The sequence below is a fragment of the Ochotona princeps genome, chromosome 1 (assembly GCF_030435755.1).
Source record: "Ochotona princeps isolate mOchPri1 chromosome 1, mOchPri1.hap1, whole genome shotgun sequence".
NCBI classification, from domain to species: domain Eukaryota; kingdom Metazoa; phylum Chordata; class Mammalia; order Lagomorpha; family Ochotonidae; genus Ochotona; species Ochotona princeps.
In genome coordinates this window covers 75,539,622-75,557,090 of record NC_080832.1, presented here as the reverse complement: position 1 = coordinate 75,557,090, position 17,469 = coordinate 75,539,622, and the positions used below count along the sequence as shown (strand labels likewise).

Below are 17,469 nucleotides of genomic sequence, written 5' to 3'. Positions count from 1 at the left end.
TCAAAATACTTAGAATGGGCTGTCCTGTATCATTGTTGAGCAAACCTGATTGAGGTTGGAAAGGTACACATTCTATTGTACTTTCCACGACCTTCAAAAATAATTAAATGTAGAATAGGGGAAAAAACACTGATGAACTTACTTGGTCAAAATATTCCTTCACAGATTTTTTCTGATAGAATTAAGAGCCATTTTTTTTTTATTGCATGACACTAGAAGGCCTCTTTTCACCTGATAACACTCCATCTTCCTTTCTTTTTAACAAATTATTGAATGCTCAGAAAATAAATTTAATGATCAATGGGGAGGAACAGTGGTGGCAGAGAGCAGCAAATCTGTAGAATAGTCACTATGCCTAAAACATATGGCACACTGTGTGCCAGCGGTACAGGAAATCATTTAGTACTCAACTCCTAAAGACAAATGCTGTCTTTTTCACCCCATTTAAAAATCAGCACAAGAACTTTGCTAAAGATTATGCAGATGTTTTTTTCATCCAACTAATCCAACTCAAGAGCAGTCTCTTAACCCCAGCTAGCCAAAGGCCCTCGGGTTATAGCAAACACCATTCTGAATCCTCTCCTGGTTGATCCCTGAGACATCAAAAGAAAGAAAAATGTTTTCAAGCTTCATAATGGCATTCAGTGCATTCCAAACTCTAACAAGAATCTTAACTCTTTTGAAAACTCATAATTAACTTTTAAAAAAAAAATACAAGGAAAGAGAGAGGGAGATTGATTTTCCAATCTACCTGTTCACTTCCCAAATGCAAACAACAGCAGCCTGGACAATATGTGACTCCAACATGGGCTGCTGACATTCAAGTACTTTATCCACTCTCCATCCCCTACCCCACATCATCTCCCAGGGTGTGCATTAGGAGGAAGCTAGAATCAGAGGTGGAGCCAGGACTCCAACCCAGGCACTCTTGCATGGGATGTGAACATCCCAAGTAGTGTCTTAACTGCTATGTGAAACATCTCCTCCATATCCTATCTTAAAATTCACTGGCCCATTTCAGTTTCCACTGATTAGGCAAATGTTCTTCTTTCAAAGAGCCATTCTCCTCAAGTATCTCCATCTTCCTATCTTCCCAAACCTGAACTATCAGGGAAAGCCCACATCAAGTCCTGTCTCTTCCACACAGGAGGGTCTTCTTTTATCATTCTGACTGAATGGGACTTCTGTTGCCTCCTACAGCCTCTGGGGTCCACACCAGTGGCTTGGCGTTAAACATACCTTATTTAGCAGAGTTCTCTTTTCATGTGCTTTTTCTCCATCCTAAATTTTAATCCCCTCTAGAGCATGTGATAGTGTACATTTCCAAAACACTCGTATTGACTGGATCAGGAAGACCACCACCAGATGTTTCACAGGTTGAAGCCTTTATTTATTTAGAGGACACTCTTTGTATGCTGTAATAAGGCAGGAGAATGAATTAACACAAGCATTTATATGGGCTCTTTTAGAACTGCTATGAACAATTATTGCAAGGTTGGAAAAACACCTGGGAAATGTGCTCTGCCGATTTACTTCTTTTTGTTGTGTTTAATGATTTCTAATACATGTATTTTCAGTTTGCTAGTGATTTCTTTACAAATTTAAAAAATAGGAGTCAGTGTTTAGCTTAGCATTTAATAAGCTGGTCAAGAAGCCCACATCCTACATCGCAGTCCCTGGATTTGATTCCTAGCTGCAGATCCTGACTCTAGTTTTTGTTGATATGGACACTGGGAGGCAATGGTGATGGCTCAAGCAAATCAGGTTCCTGCCGGCATTATGGAATACTGGATTGAGTCCCTGGCTCAGTAATGGCTCCCATCTTGCAGTTCAGACCTGGCTGGTGAAAGCATTTGGGGAGTGAAAGATAGCTGGGAGCTTTCTATTGGTGTCTGTGAAATAAAGAAAACATTTAATGTACATATTTCATCTCTATTCTTATTTAATATCAGCAATAAACATCTACTGCTTGAGCTAAACAGTGATTTTATCCTCTTAACATCATTTCAATTAAAATATTGAATTTCCTTTCAAGTCCTTTGCTATATTGTGTACCTTATTCCAAAAGCTCTGTTTTTTTAAGTATATAGTTCTGTAGTATGCTGCAAAGCACCATTATTTATTTATTTGAAAGGCAGAGTTATAGAGGCAAAAGGAGCGATAGAGACAGAGAGAGAGAGAGAGAGAGAGAGATCTTCCATCTGTTGGTTCACTCCTCATTGACCACAACAAATAGAGCTGGGTCAGTCAAAAACCAGGAGCCAGGAGCCTCCTCCGGCCCAAGCACTTGGGCCATCCTCTGCTGTCTTTCCAGGCACATCAGCAGAGAACTGGACTGGAAACTGGTTTGGGACTCAAACCAGAGCCCATACGTGATAACAGTGCTGCAGGAGGTGACCCAACCTGCCACATCACACAACCAGTCTCCAAAAGCTCTTACTCCACATTGGCACTACAGTTTAACTTAATTACATTAATAATTTAGAGAATTAATAGTGTCCTTTATTGAGTTTATTATTCAGAGTTTTTGGCAGGGAGGGGCTAAATGCAAATAAGTAATTATTTTCCAGAAACAACAGTAGATAGGATATTTTCCAAGTTCCATATATAATATTTTGGAAGAACAATGATGACTACTTTTGATCCTTGTGGCACCATCCTATCAGAAGGACATTTCAACTGAAGAGGACAGCCACACAGTTAAGTGTTGATCCTGGAAAGGAAGTGCAAGAGTAACCCAGTCTGACACTTCTAACACAATTTCCTAGAAATGGCATTGCTTAGGGAGTAACTTGGATGGGTAGACAAAGTCTTAGAGGAAACAGGCCAGAGAGATCGGTTTCTCTAAACATTGGTTCCTTTCACCGACTTCCAGTAGGAAAAAGAGACAGTTCTGTTATTTTGTGAGCATTTAAGCTTGTAAAATGCTTAGTTTCTACAAATCACTTGCAGAGAGACTGCCTTGGTTCACTTTGGTCCTGAAGGTTTCTGGGCAAATGTAGCTGTTTTGAGAGCCCCGTTAACTAGACTGAGGCTCCAGTAGCAGAATGATAAGCAACTCTGCCCTAATAGGAAATGAGTATTGGAGCAGGATATGGGTATTTTCAGCGCGCCTTTCTTAGGCTGCCTCTGTTATGCAGGCAAGAACCAACGGCCAGAGGTGCACCAAAGTCCTTCACCTGGAAACTTGTTGGCAGGCATCCTGCGGCTCTCATCAGTCCTGTGTACAGTTTATGCTGCCTGACCACTGCTCTGGTGCTGGGAACCCAACCTTGCATTTCCCCTTGTAACAGGACATGCCAGCCTGAGGTGGAAAGCAAAAATTCAGAGCATCATCACAATAGAAACCAATTCAAACATTTCTACTTAAAGATCTTGTGCAAGGAGAGTGTCCAGGCCACACTGGATAGGAATTAGAGTCAAAGTGAAAGACAACCACCATACCCACTAGCACCCTGTAAGAGGGTACTTCACAGAGTTCATGGAACGTGGAATTAGGGCCCAGCGGCGTGGCCTAGTGGCTAAAGTCCTTGCCCTGAGAGCCCCGGGATCCCATATGGGCGCCGGTTCTAATCCCGGCAGCTCCACTTCCCATCCAGCTCCCTGCTTGTGGCCTGGGAAAGCAGTTGAGGACGGCCCAATGCATTGGGACACTGCACCCGCGTGGGAGACCCGGAAGAGGTTCCAGGTTCCCGGCTTCGGATCGGTGCGCATCAGCCCGTTGTGGCTCACTTGGGGAGTGAATCATTGGACGGAAGATCTTCCTTTCTGTCTCTCCTCCTCTGTGTATATCTGGCTGTAATAAAATGAATAAATCTAAAAAAAAAAAAAGAGAAAGTAGAATTAAGTTACTCATTCAAAATTTTGGGAAATCCATGCATGATATTTTAAATGTTCATTTTAGTGAAATTCTGAAAGATTTCCCCATATGCACAGTTCTCAACACATCCCCCCCACAAATAAACTCATTATTTAATTCCATTTTGGATGAACTTTTGGAAGTATATTTGCACTCATAGTACAAATTGGGTGCATTTTTTGATGTTTACTTATTTATTTTTATTTGTTTTTATTTATTTGAAAGGTAGCAGGAGAGGAAAAGAGATCTTCCCTCTGTTGGTTCACCACAGCTGGGCCAGGCTAAAGGTAGGAGCCCATCTGGGTTCTCAGGGACCCAAGTACTTGAGCCATCATCTGCAGCCTCCCAGGATGCATTTGACAGGACCGAGAAGTGATGCAGAAGTGGGAATGGAAATGAGATAATTAAATATGGACATTCCAAGTGATATCTTAACCTACTTCAGCACAATACCTGCCCATGGATGCACTTTAAATTTTTTTTTTTTTGCGTAAGTGTATTTGTCATTTTTTAAAAAATGACAAATGAAACCTATTTTACAGAGAGAAGGATAGAAATCTTCCATTCACTGGTTCACCCCTTCAAATTGTTGCAACTGCAAGTGCTGAGCCAGTTCAACACTAGGAAGCAGTTTTGATTGGTCTCTCACGTGGGTGCATGGTCCCAAGCTTTGGACCATTAATCACTGTTTCCCAGACCTTAAGCAGGATGGGAAGTACAGTATCCAGGACACAAATGGCACCCATTTGAGGTGTCAGCACCGTAGGCAGAGGATTAATGGGATACACCACTGCATCAACCCCTCTTGTCCTTTTTTAAGACTTGAGAATTTACCTTTTAAAATGAGTTTACCTCCATAATATTATTGCTGTCCTCTCAGATTAAGGAATGATGATGTGCTCTGGGTGTGTAGCCGAAATCTTAAAGCATCTTAAAATTGTTATATCAGGTAATATTGAGTGGCCTGAACATTTAAGATTAGTTAAAATTGAGTAGATCCTTTGGATGAGCAATTAATGGGAAGCACCCCTCCTATGCTTAAGATAAACGATGATTCTTTCCTAATTGCAGACTAAGATGTACCAGTCATCCTTACATTCACAAATTACAATGAAACGCAGATTCTAATTAATCTTTGACATACATTCAGCAAGAAAAAATTGTGCAGGGTTTAGAACCGTGCTGGCATTATCTATCATGCAAGGCTATTTAACATTGTCAGCACTTCTTCCTGCAAGGGCTACTGAATGGCTCTAATCATCAAAGTGTTAGTGCAAACTGAGGGAGTTTGGTTCTGGTTGGGTTTTTATTTATTTATTTTAGAGTTAATTGAACAAGCTTTGTTAATATACTTGAAGTCTTATTTAGTCAAGCTACTTTCGGCACAAAGATATAAGGCTGTGGTTTGACATAATCTGTTGTTGGAAACTAATGATTTATCTCCACAGTAACTTCTGCAGGACTTATTCTGGTTATCTATACTACCAAAAATAAACATATACTTTAAGTTAGATATCTTTGTCTAAAATAGCATCTTCTTTTATCCAATTTTTTTCTTGCCTATTACTTTTTAAAAATTATATTATTCCACAATAAAACATAATGCTTCTTTTTTGGGTCTCTATTGTCTCTATCTGCATTTCCCATAACTCTACCTGATGTGTAGTACTTCTTCAATATTCACTGAATCAACAAATTCAGTGATTGGTCTGCTAAAAGAAGAGGTCAATAAATCTGTAAAAGGCCTATTTCCTATGTGGGAATGAGTTCAGGGTCACATTTTTACAGGAATACACATACACATACATACAAGAAATCAGATATTTTACTATGGATTCTAGTCTTTGCTAACTTCTTAAAAGTTTGTCAAAATCTATTGTGCCATTATTAGGCATGCCACTGAATAGATTCTAAAATTATATTCACAAGACAAAGGGGGCTAACATGCTAGGATTTACAAGGGTCAACATTCAAGTGTTGAATTGAATGTTCAGTTCTTTCCAGTCCTCCTAATGTAATCCGCTAAAATTTAAATTGCTTAATGCTCCATGTCTCTGACTCTCATTCACACACATACAATTTTCTCATTATTTTAAGAAAACAAGAAAGAAAACTGCCATTTTCTTTATTCTCTCACTCTCTATGGTCACAAAGAAGCAGACTCCCTCAGTCCTACCCAATGATTAGGTTTTGACAGCTCCCGTTAAGCATTGGCCAGTGCAGCTTCCCAACATAGAGGCCAGTGGAGACCCAGGGCTTCAGAACTTCACCAAGGCAAAGAGAACATCAATCACAGAAGCTGTAGTCCGTCTGCTCTCTCCGTTTTCTACTTATTCCTTGGAGCCTCTTAGTTATTTCACTCCTGCTCTCCACATCAGAACCTAGACTGGCTTCTTACCTCTTAAGATCTCAGAGAGTTAAGAGGGTGTAACTCTGTTTAACTGAAACTGCTTTTGCTAGGGAGGCAAGGTTGATAAATTAGAAACTCCTAGCTGGGTATTTTGAGTATTATAGAGCTATTTTTTTAGACACTGAGCATCTTTACCATATAAACCAAGGGCCTGGCAGCGTGGCCTAGTGGCTAAAGTCCTCGCCTTGAAAGCCCCGGAATCCCATATGGGCGCCGGTTCTAATCCCGGCAGCTCCACTTCCCATCCAGCTCCCTGCTTGTGGCCTGGGAAAGCAGTTGAGGACGGCCCAATGCATTGGGACACTGCACCCGCGTGGGAGACCTGGAAGAGGTTCCTGGTTCCCGGCTTCGGATCGGCGCGCATCGGCCCGTTGCGGCTCACTTGGGGAGTGAATCATCGGATGGAAGATCTTCCTCTCTGTCTCTCCTCCTCTCTGTATATCTGGCTGTAATAAAATGAATAAATCTTTAAAAAAAAAAAAGAAAAAAATAAACCAAAAACATACATTTGTATGGTCATGGTTTCTCTTCTTTGTCCAGAGGGAGAAAAAAACCATCTCAGAAGACAATTCTTTCTTTTTTTTCTTTTTTTAATACATAGGCTGAATTCTGTTTCATCTAATTTATTCCAGTCTTTAATATGAGATCAGTGTAAACTGAACTCTAAGCAGCAGTCACACACAAGGTTACTCATCATGAATGTATTCATTTGTGAAAATAACTAAAGCCACATACCAGAAAGACTCAGATTTTGTAATAAGCCTTGCCATCAGCAAAATGCAACTATAGACATGGCTGAAATCTTGTTTCTTAGGCCACACCTTGACAGCAGTACTTCTCAGCTGCAGGTAGTTTTGTCAATCACAACACCTGCAGACATTTCTGTTCATCACAAATGAGAGAGAGTACGCTGTTGGTATCTGGTGATTGGGGGCCAGGGATCCTGCTATCACCCTTGCATGCATATGGTGGGCTCCCACACAGAAAAAAATTATTCAGGCCAAGATGTAAACAGTTCTGATGTTGGGAACATCAGCCTTACAATGACAGAAGTATAAAGCTCGAAGAGTCAGCATGGCGCTTGGGAGCACAGTGGCTTAAATGAAGCCAAACTAATTCTCAGTGGCTGTGAGTCTTGGACGTATCACTAAGAACTTCAGTGTTTCAAACTGTGCTTAATAAAATGACTCCACAGGATCAGACAGATGGGCTCTACTCCTATCTCAGTCCACCAGTTAGAGAATTAGAATGCTAGCCACTGCTCTGTGGGTGGGACAAGAATTCTGGTTGAACTCCAAGGAAGAAGTCATGGCAGGTTGACCAAATCATAATGCCAACTGACACTTGTTTAGCGAAATTAGAAAACCAAGGGGTAGGAAAGAGATCTTAGGGGGGTCTACAGATTAGGATTGATGCCAACAGGCAAATCTAGACTGTACTTCTGAACACAGAGCAGAGTAGGAAAGGAAGTTGTGAGAGACATGGATCAGACCTCACGTGGAGGAGGTAGACCTACCTGGCTCCACTTCCAGCTTTGATGCTAGCTGTGTGATTCCAGGCAAACTTTAAACCTTCTCTGCAAAATGAGGAGCCAATCTTTGCTCTGCAACACTCCTTCTAGCACCTTTATTTTCATTCAGTGGTTTCTCAGTACCTGTTCTGATACACAAGGATTAACACAACTCTGAATCAGGACGGCAGTGAGGGAAGTCCAGGAACTTGCAATAGTATGTGGTAAAAGGAATAAAGAACAAAAGGGACACAAGCAGGAATGTAAATAAGGGCAAATCTTTAATTAGATGATCACTTATGCCACAAGCATCCACTGAGCATTTTCTGTGAATACGGCATAAAAAGTTTAAACTTTCAGTGTTTTAAGATGTGTTTTCAGCAAAATTGAAATGCTCTATCAAAGTTTATATCTCAGGATTTACAACAGTTAACATTTAGATCCACTAGCAAGCTCCTCGCTGCCTTCTAACCAGGACAGACGGTTCTCCATTAGCTAATATCCTTCCAGGTGGTGCTGACACAGCACATATTTGAATATTCCTCTCTGTGGGAAGTAGCGATGTAACATCTATACTTATCTCAACCTGCTGACAATCTGCTACTATGACTTCACAGTTCTGGGCTTTCAAAGATGTTCGGTTAACTCTTCTCTTAGAGAGAACATATGCAAGCAATAAAACTCAAAACTTCAAGGTGATGGCTTCATTCTGCAGCACTGGTTTTTGTCTTTGTAGTTGATGCCCACTGTGCTGACTGCAGGCCTTCAGTATGCTCTGTGTTGGAGAGCTGTCTGCTGGGAGAAGAATGTCTCAGCTCTAACAGCTACATCTTCAGAAAGGCCACCTGGAAAAGGAAGAAAAACTCTCAATGCTTTTCTTACATAACATGGTGAAATGGCTGCACGCACATTAAATCAGAATCAGTGAAGTCTCTTCTGTAACGATGCATGCTGATCTCAAAAGAAAAATGACTCTTAATGGAGCCAGACATTGCATTTTCTAGCAGGAGCCAATTAATTTCTTTAAAAGGAACCATGTAGTAATTAAAATGACTCACATGCACTTTAAACAAAAAAACAAAGTTTTAATTGACACTAAAGTTATATTGCTATGAAGTAATCCAGTCTTCTTTCCCACTGGTTCAAGCTACTGTTTTGGACACTTTATCAGCAAAATTTTGAGTCTAGACAATTCTTCTGCAAATCTGGGTCGTCAATGCTAAGAGCAGTCAGGCCAGCCTCTCCTCAGGTCAGGTTGATGCTTTGTTATTTTTAAATGTTTTACTTATTGATTTGAGAGAGGGTGTATGGAGAGAGAAAGAAAGAGTGAGCAAACACAAGAGTGATCCCATTTGGTTAATTCCCCAAATAGCTGCAACTGGGGAGGGGGAGAGGCAAAGGAAGAAGCAGAGCTCAATTCAGATATTTGGCATGAGTGGTGGGAACTGAGTTACTTGAGCCACCACTGATGTCTCCCAGGATCTGCAGTAGCAGAAAGCTGGATTCAGAAGGTAGAAGCTAGAATTGAATACAAGGACTCTGATGTGGAAGGAGGGCAGTCTAACCAGCACCTTAACCACCAGGCTAATGCCTGTTACATGCTAATATTTTAAAGCACATTCAATCACCTTTATTGTCTTTGTCAATAGCAGTTCATCCTAAAACTTGATGTTTAAAAACTTAATCCATGAAGGCTTATCTGCAAAGTATTCCAGACTAATGAGAGCCCAGGTTAAATGCATCTAAGTTCCCAACAGTTTTGATAATAAAAATAAACAAAACATTTTAGGTTAAACATAAATGCTTAGAAAGTTAAGGTTCAGGTGTGAGTATGGTGGCATAAGAGGTAAAGCTGCTGCCTGTGATGGTGGCATCCCATATGGGTGATGGTTCAAGTCTCAAGTTCAAGCACCTGGGCTCCGGTACCAGGTGGGAGGTCTATAAGTTCTCAGCTTTGGCCTAGCAATATCCTGGCTTTGTGATCATTTGCAGAGTAAACCAGAGGTGGAAAGATCTCTCTCTCTGTCTTTCCCTATCTCTCAAACCTTCTCTTTCAAATAAAAATCTTTAAAAATGAAGAAAGTTGAGGTGAAGTTGTGACAATGAGTCAATAACTGTGCCAATATTGGGCAGAGTACCACATGTAGAGATAAAAAAAATGAAAGGGGAGCATGGTTTGGGAGCTGTGCGCTGCACCTTTTTGTACAACAATACTAGAAACATGGCACTCTTGGAGAAATATGGGATACCTGTCAAGAGTGTCAGCAAAGTTGGTTAAGGCCCCAGATGCAGTCAAAGGAGACGTGTATTTAATGATCCTTGTTAAAGGGAAAAGAAAGACTCATGCAGGGAAAAAAGCATCTGCTTTATATTAAGTAATTTAGAAGGATGCTACCCTTCAGACAGTGCCAGTAAGAAAGACAACTGCTGAGTTTCCGAATCAACTTCCTGCTGAGTTTCTTTATCAAGTGTTGCAAGAATACCAAAATTGAAGGAGTAGGCAAAGAAAAGGTTAGATTAAAACAAAATGTACGTACAGACAACAGATACAAACCAATGGCTTACTGTGAAGATCAAATGGGAAACTGGTAATGAAAATCCATGCCACAACTCACATAAAATCTCTGATAGTTTTCAGGACCTTAAGATTTTATCTGATGAGAAGGGCTTTGCTGGCTTGTTGAAGAAAGACCATTGGAGCCTGTTAGGGAATACTCATCACCTACATGGGCAAGAAGAGCAGAGGATATGATTCTGTCTTCAGGAATCATTGTGGCAGATTGTAGAAGAATTTACAGGGACAGGAAGTGCACTACCTTATGAAGACAATGCCAGTGCTTTTATCCAGATAGGAAGATGATGGATAAAAACTAGTTACTCTAACCTGAAGCTGCTCCCTGCATCCCCAACACTGCTAAGTGTCATGAAAAACAGCAAGCACTTTAGCCCTGGATGTATAAAAGGGCAGTGACTAGCAACTAGAGGTGGTTTTGCCACCAGAGAAAATTTGGCAATTTCATTTTTTTTTTAAAACACTTAAATGTCTGTATTTATTTGAAAGACCTAGCAACAGAAAGGTGGGGGAAAGACAAGCAGATTTTTTATTCACTGCTTTACTCCCCAAATAGCTACAGAGGCTGGAGTTAAAAGTCAAAAGCCAGAAATCCATGCTAGTCTCCTACACAGGTGACAGGGCCCAAGTACTTGGGTCACCTTCCACTGCATGTGCAGGATTATCATCAGGGAGCTGGACTGGAATGAAGGCAGCTAGGCCTTGAACTGGCACACTGACATGGAAGGCCAATGCAGTAGTTTAACCTGCTGCACTACAATGCCAGCATTGTTTGTTGTCAAAATCAGTGAGACAGGGTTGGCTCCTGGCATAATCTAAGCAGAAGCAGAGATGTTGCCAAACACACAGAAAAGATCCCCAAACAAAAAATCATCAGCCTCAAATGTCAGTAATGGACAGTACTGACAGTGCTGGATAGTAATGGATAGTCAGTAATGGATAGTAACAGTGTAATGGTGAACATGGTTCTTGGGATCAGTCTCTCATTTGCTAGCTGCCATGGGATCTGGAAAAGCCCACTAGTCTCTTCTGAACTTTGATCATCTATAAAATGGGAATGAGGCTTGTGAACACGCCACTGTACATTCAGCTTAATTTGGCTCTCTTCTTTCTCAGCACAGCCCATGATTCAGGGGAAGCAGACAACTGAAATTCTGTTGGACAACCAAAGAAAAACAAACTCAGAAAAATTCTGGGACTTGCTCAGATTACAAAGCTGTTAAGCAGCACAGGTGGGTTTCAGAAGACACTTGTGTGTCTAGTCTGTGCTTTGTCTACTCTAACCTTACAGATGAGTAAGAGAAAACTTACAGAGGCCTGGACACTTTCCATCATTGGAAATATCTCAAAGATCTCAAGGCTTACTTATTTATGCAAGCCTGTGAATATGAATTCACAAGGGGAACAACCCCATAGAGGGTGAACTGAATAAACAGTGCCTTCCCCCACCCCCAAGAAAGAAAAAACTTGAGACTCAATATGTGCTTTTCTCTTTCAGTCTTTCATTTTTATAGTTAAGCCGTTGTGTGTTTCTCAGAACTTAATAGTACGCAGCAGCAATCACCCTTGGAAACAGGCAATGTATACTGCACATTAGCTTTTGTTTTGTTTTGTTTTTTAAAGCTATGTGAGTTAACATATTTCAAAGGCAGGTCTTGTGTTCCCTAGCTTTTATCCATGACAGGAAAAATGGTTTTCCCTAACTGCCATTTATTTTAAGAGGAGATAATTTTATTTTGTTCCACTGTACTGTGAAAAATCTCTGTATTTCATCTTTTTTAGTTTAATTCCCTAAAGTAAAAGTTTTAAAGCTTTTCAGAGTATATGAGTACAGCAGCAGCTTCAGGCTCTGTTGGTTGTTACATTTCTGGAATACATGGTTTCCAAGTATAAATAATTATGTAAAGTGATGAGGTGTGGACGTTTAGTCCAGCTGGACACCCACAGCTTGTCTTGGAGGACTAAATTGATGCCCTGCACCCAGCCCTAGCTCCTAACTCCAGTTTCTAGCAGGAGGCAGCAGTGGTGTTCCCAGTAACTAACTTCTTGCCACCCATGAGGAAGACTGGGATTGCATGCAGGGCTCCCAGCTTAGAGTCCAGCCTAGCTCCAGCCAGTGGTGTGCCTTAGGGGGAGTGAGCTAGCAGTCTGTAGTCTCTCTTTCTCTCTCTGCCTCTTAGATAATTAAAATTTATTGTTATTACTTTCTTTAAGATTTGACTCTTCAAGTTCTGTGCATCTGAATATAGACATTTGGGAATGGAAAGGGAGAGGATTTAAGATGTTTGAAAATAACGTCCATGCTTTGAGCAGCATCTAAAAACAATTCTCTTAAACCACTGTATCCAGGGTCAGGCTGGCGTAATTACTGACCAAATGTGAAGCTGACAATGCTTTCAGACATTTCTGTAACATGCTAAATGCTTTCTAATGTGATTTTCTCTTAGATAATAAAGTTATATTTTTAACTTCTTAATCCTCAACAGAGACTTGGAATTTTAATCAATAAAAAGATATGCTGTCAAGTCAGGCTGCACAAGATAAAATTAGCATTTTTTTTTAAAAAAGCTACAGAAGTACTTTGAGATGTGCTAAGCAAGATGGATAAAACTGGAAAGTACTGGAAAATGTGAGTTTCATAAACTGTAGGCCTTAGAAAGCACTCTTTACAATATGTAGCATAGCCACTCACAAATGCTTCTGACTTAAAAAAACAAAATCTACGCTATGCCTTCAATATGTATTTTATCTAGGTGCAGCTCATGTTCTGAAATAGACCACTTTATTGACTAGAAAAGGAAAGATTATCTTCTATGCTTGATACAGTAAAATGCTTTGTAAAATATAGTTTCTAGGATCAAATTATGCTTACAAAATAAAATACATAATATAACTGCTAACACAAAAATAGTCAAAAAGAAACCTTAACCTTTTCTAGCATTTAAAAAAAAAAGATGTACTTTTATTGGAAAACAGATATACAGAGAGAAGGAAAGACAGAAAGATATTCCACCCACCATCCATTCCCAAAATGGCCACAATGGCCAGAGCAGAGGTACTCTGAAGCCAGGAGCCAGGAGCTTCCTCTGGGTCTCCCATGCAGGTGCAGGGTCCCAAGGCTTTGGGCCATTCTCCACTGCTTTCCCAGGCCTTAAGCAGGGAGACAGATGGAAGTGGAGCAGCCAGGACATGAACCAGCGTCCACATGAAATTTCGGTTGCTTGATGGTCAAGGATCAGCCTGTTGAAACATTGCACTGGCCCCCACCTTTTCTAGCATTTATCAAATAACACCTATTGAGAAGAAAAGGATGATTCTTGGGTTATGAGCAGAAGAGTGACTTCTGGGGGCTGTACCCTGGAAAGGATAATGACTAATCATGAACACTGCAGTGGCAAAGAGAAGCAACAAAATCTGAGATGAAAGAGTTTAGCATATAGCTGCTCAAAGTTTTGCATGCTGGCTTCCTCAATGAATTATTGGCAAACAGGAAAGACAGAACAAAAGATGAAGCAAGGAAGAACCAATGAAATAAGGAAGAGCCTGTAGGTGTATATCTAGCTAGGTAAAGAAAAACACTACACTAATATATATTAGAGAGGTCTTCAAACCCCAGAGTTGCTGCATAAATGCTGTAAGAACTTTAAAAATTGAGGAGAAAAAAGCTGTATGTCTATAAACTAATGTGGATTTTCATATTGCTTTTTTCTGTAAGCCATGGATTATTCTATTATAATTTACATGTAATTAAAAAGCTTCTTGATTTTTCTAGGAAACAGTACAGGAAAACACAGCTATGTTTTTAGTGGACATCTGGGTCAAAAGCTGTAGTTGTTGGAGGAGAGGCGGCTCTAGCAGTGGAGTTGTGGCAATACTTCTAATTTCAAGGAATACTCATGTCTTCTCTTTCTTAAAGCATAGGTGCTGAAGAGGATGATGTAGTTCAGCTGTCAGTATGATGAGAAATCCCAGGAGGGGATACAACCCTACACACTGGGGAACAAAGTAGCTTTCTGTGGAAGATGATTTATTTCTTTCATTTCAACACTTTTTCCATCGATATTGCTAAAATTCCCATTGTAACTAGAATATTAGCTCTTTGAATAGAGATGCAACCAAGATAAACATCTGCTTCATCCAGATAAAGCATTTTCTGACAAGGACAGAGGAGGGATTGGTTCGTGAGGTTGTGGCTATGAGTCTCACAAGAGAACTGTGAGATAACGCCATGAGAACTCCTTGTGGGCAGCAGAGTGATGCAATGAGCGACTCTGAGGCAGGATTGCTTCGGTACATGAGAGCAGAACTCTGCCCGTAGGAGGAATCACGTGAAGCGATCCATCGCTCTAAGGGAAGTGCTAGCGAGCGCCACAGCTGCTGCTGAAAACTATCCTGGACATATATTCCCAGGAATTAGGCTGAGCAAAAGAAGCCAATCTCAAAAATCTATTAACTATAGAGCTCTATTTATTTATATAACACTGGGCAGGGCAGTGAGGCTAGAAACTAAGGATATGAGGGAGGGGAAAGATGGTACAATTTTAAATAGGGTAAAGTGTACTTGTGTTGATGGGAACTATTCAGGATCTTGACTATGGGAGGGAGTGGAACACAAGAACATACAAAGGTACTGAAACTGTATAAAAATCATCATGCACAGAGTACAAATCTATTCAGTCAATACCTTTGTTGTGAATTGTTTTCTGGTTCTACAAAATGTTATCATGAGAAGAAATGACAAAATACACACATATCTTTCTATACTATTTCACACAACCACATGTGAGTCTACAAAATCAGCTCAATAAGAAAATTTCCAACTGAAAACAATGCCATAATACTTGACAATCTTGTTTAGCTTACTTCAATCCAAGTATCTCTAGATATGGCCTTGAAATGCATGCTTCAAAGTCTTATACTGGTGTTCTGTCAATATATGAATGATATCTCATTTTCCCCAGTGGAGAGACATAAGTGAGACAGTTAATTTTAGAAAGTGTCCTATAGCAGATAGCTACAGTCAGTCAGAATATCATTCTATTAACACAGCTTGGGCAGTTGGTCTGGCATTAAATACTTAGGCTATGCAAACAGCCCCAAGTCTCAGACTGTGTGAAATATTTACTCCAAGCAGTCCACTAAACAGGATTTTATTTTTTTTATTGCTCTTCAGTAAATACTGATGAAACATTTGACATTCTTTAGAACTCAAAATACCACAGATTTCTGAGGAGCAGAGTAACTCAAACTCAATACATTTTATCTAAAACTCTAATTTTAATTGTAACAATACTACCACCTTACAAAAGATTAAGCAAGTACCAGCATGATGGCTCAAATAGCTAATCCTCCCCTTGCAAGTGCTGGGATACCATATTGGCACCAGTTCATGTCCTGGCTGCTCCACTTCCCATTCATCTCCCTGCTGTGCCCTGGGAAAGCAGTGGAGTATGGTCCAAAGCCTTGAGACCCTGCACCTGCACAGAATACTTGGAAGAAGCTCCTGGCTCCTAGTTTTGGATTGGCACAGCTCCTGACATTGTGGCCATTTGTGTAGTGAACCAGTAGATGAAAAATCTTTCTCTATCTCCTTCTCTCTGTATATCTGCCTTTCCAATAAAATAATAGATCTTAAAAAGATTAAGAAAATATAAAAAAGCAAAAAGAAAATATTATTACTTAGAATAATTATTACTTGGATCAATTCCTGTTTTAATATATATTTTTTCAGGATTATGTGTATATTTTAAAAATATTTTTACATTTTTACTGTTGCTCGGAAAATATTTATATTATTAGCCAGAAAATAGTCCATCATAGCTGAATGCATTATAGATTTAAAATATTTCCAAGTTATTAGATCATAAGTACTGAAATAATTTGTCATGTTTATAGATTTGTTCCATATTTTTTAATATTCCCTTAGGATAGAGTCATACAACAATGACTGACAGATTAAAGATTATGAATGTTATTATAATTAGCTGCATACTTTTTCAAATAAATTATATCAACTCACAACACCAGCACTGGGACTAATTTTTCTTATTGGTGTTAATTTAATTCAAAAATGACATCTCAGTGCTTTTGTCTAATTCAATTGTCGTAAGAGTAAACATTCTCCAAATATTTAGTTAATAACTGTACTTCTTCTTGCTTAATTATGACTTTATGGCCTTTTTTCTTTCCCTATCATAATGATTAGCTTTTAAAACAGTAAAAGCTCTGTAGTAAATGTTAATATATGTCTTTTTTTTTAGGTAGCAAAGAAATTAGGTTGTAGGCATGGTCTCATCTCACCAAACCCTGGAAAATTCACTTGAATTAAATATCTAATTGTTCTCAACTAATAAATAAAGAAATGAGGTTCAGAGAAGTTAAATAACTTCTATTCATGACTATAAGGTGATAACAAGGCAGGGTTTGCAATTGAGTCTTCGTCTCTGAGTCTAGTATTTATTCCTTCATAAAAGCTCCCATCCATCTAATTATGGTGACAGATAATTACTATGGTAACCATATGTGAAGAAGAAATTCACAATATTACAATTTTAAGCCAGATTTAGTAACAGTTGGAATGATGCAGGCAACCTAGTTTGTTGAGAAGAAAAAAGACTCTTTTTTTCAGGGTAGTTTAAGGAGACAAAAGAAGAGTTGAGAAGTCAACTTCAAGCACTATGTGTAAACAGAAAAACAATTCTTTCATCACAAAACAAAGCTTCTGGCAGATAAAAACCAATAGGACAGATGAAAAATTGGCCTGAAACCTCGGAAAGGATCGTTTTTCTGCAAGTTAAGAAGGCAGGATAAGTTATACTATAGTCTAATCAACTCAGGAAAAAAAGATTATACTCTGAAATAATCCAATAACAATACGGACTAGTAGAAAAAAGATCAAATTATAACCAAGATTTTCTTTTCTTAGTCATTTACTACTTGCACATTCCTTGGAAAACGTAACATTGGAAACAGACCAATTCTTTACAAAGGAAGCCATGTTAATATATCCACTTAAAAACAATTTCTTCAGCCTATTATTTAGACTAGCTGGACACAACCAGGGATCATATAAACTGTAATTAGCCTGTTTATTTTATAAGAGGAGTTAAAAACTGGCT

General features: G+C 39.4%; 1 protein-coding gene across 1 annotated transcript in view; it reads right to left on the bottom strand.

Moving 5' to 3' along the window:
* Positions 1 to 8,041: 8,041 nt before the first annotated feature.
* UBE3D (ubiquitin protein ligase E3D) overlaps positions 8,042 to 17,469 on the bottom strand; it is a 137,835-nt gene continuing 128,407 nt past the window's right edge. The window contains exon 10 of the mRNA XM_058661136.1: positions 8,042 to 8,624. Coding sequence (XP_058517119.1) covers positions 8,604 to 8,624 — 21 coding nt within the window. The 3' untranslated portion in view covers positions 8,042 to 8,603. The remainder of the gene's footprint in view (positions 8,625 to 17,469) is intronic.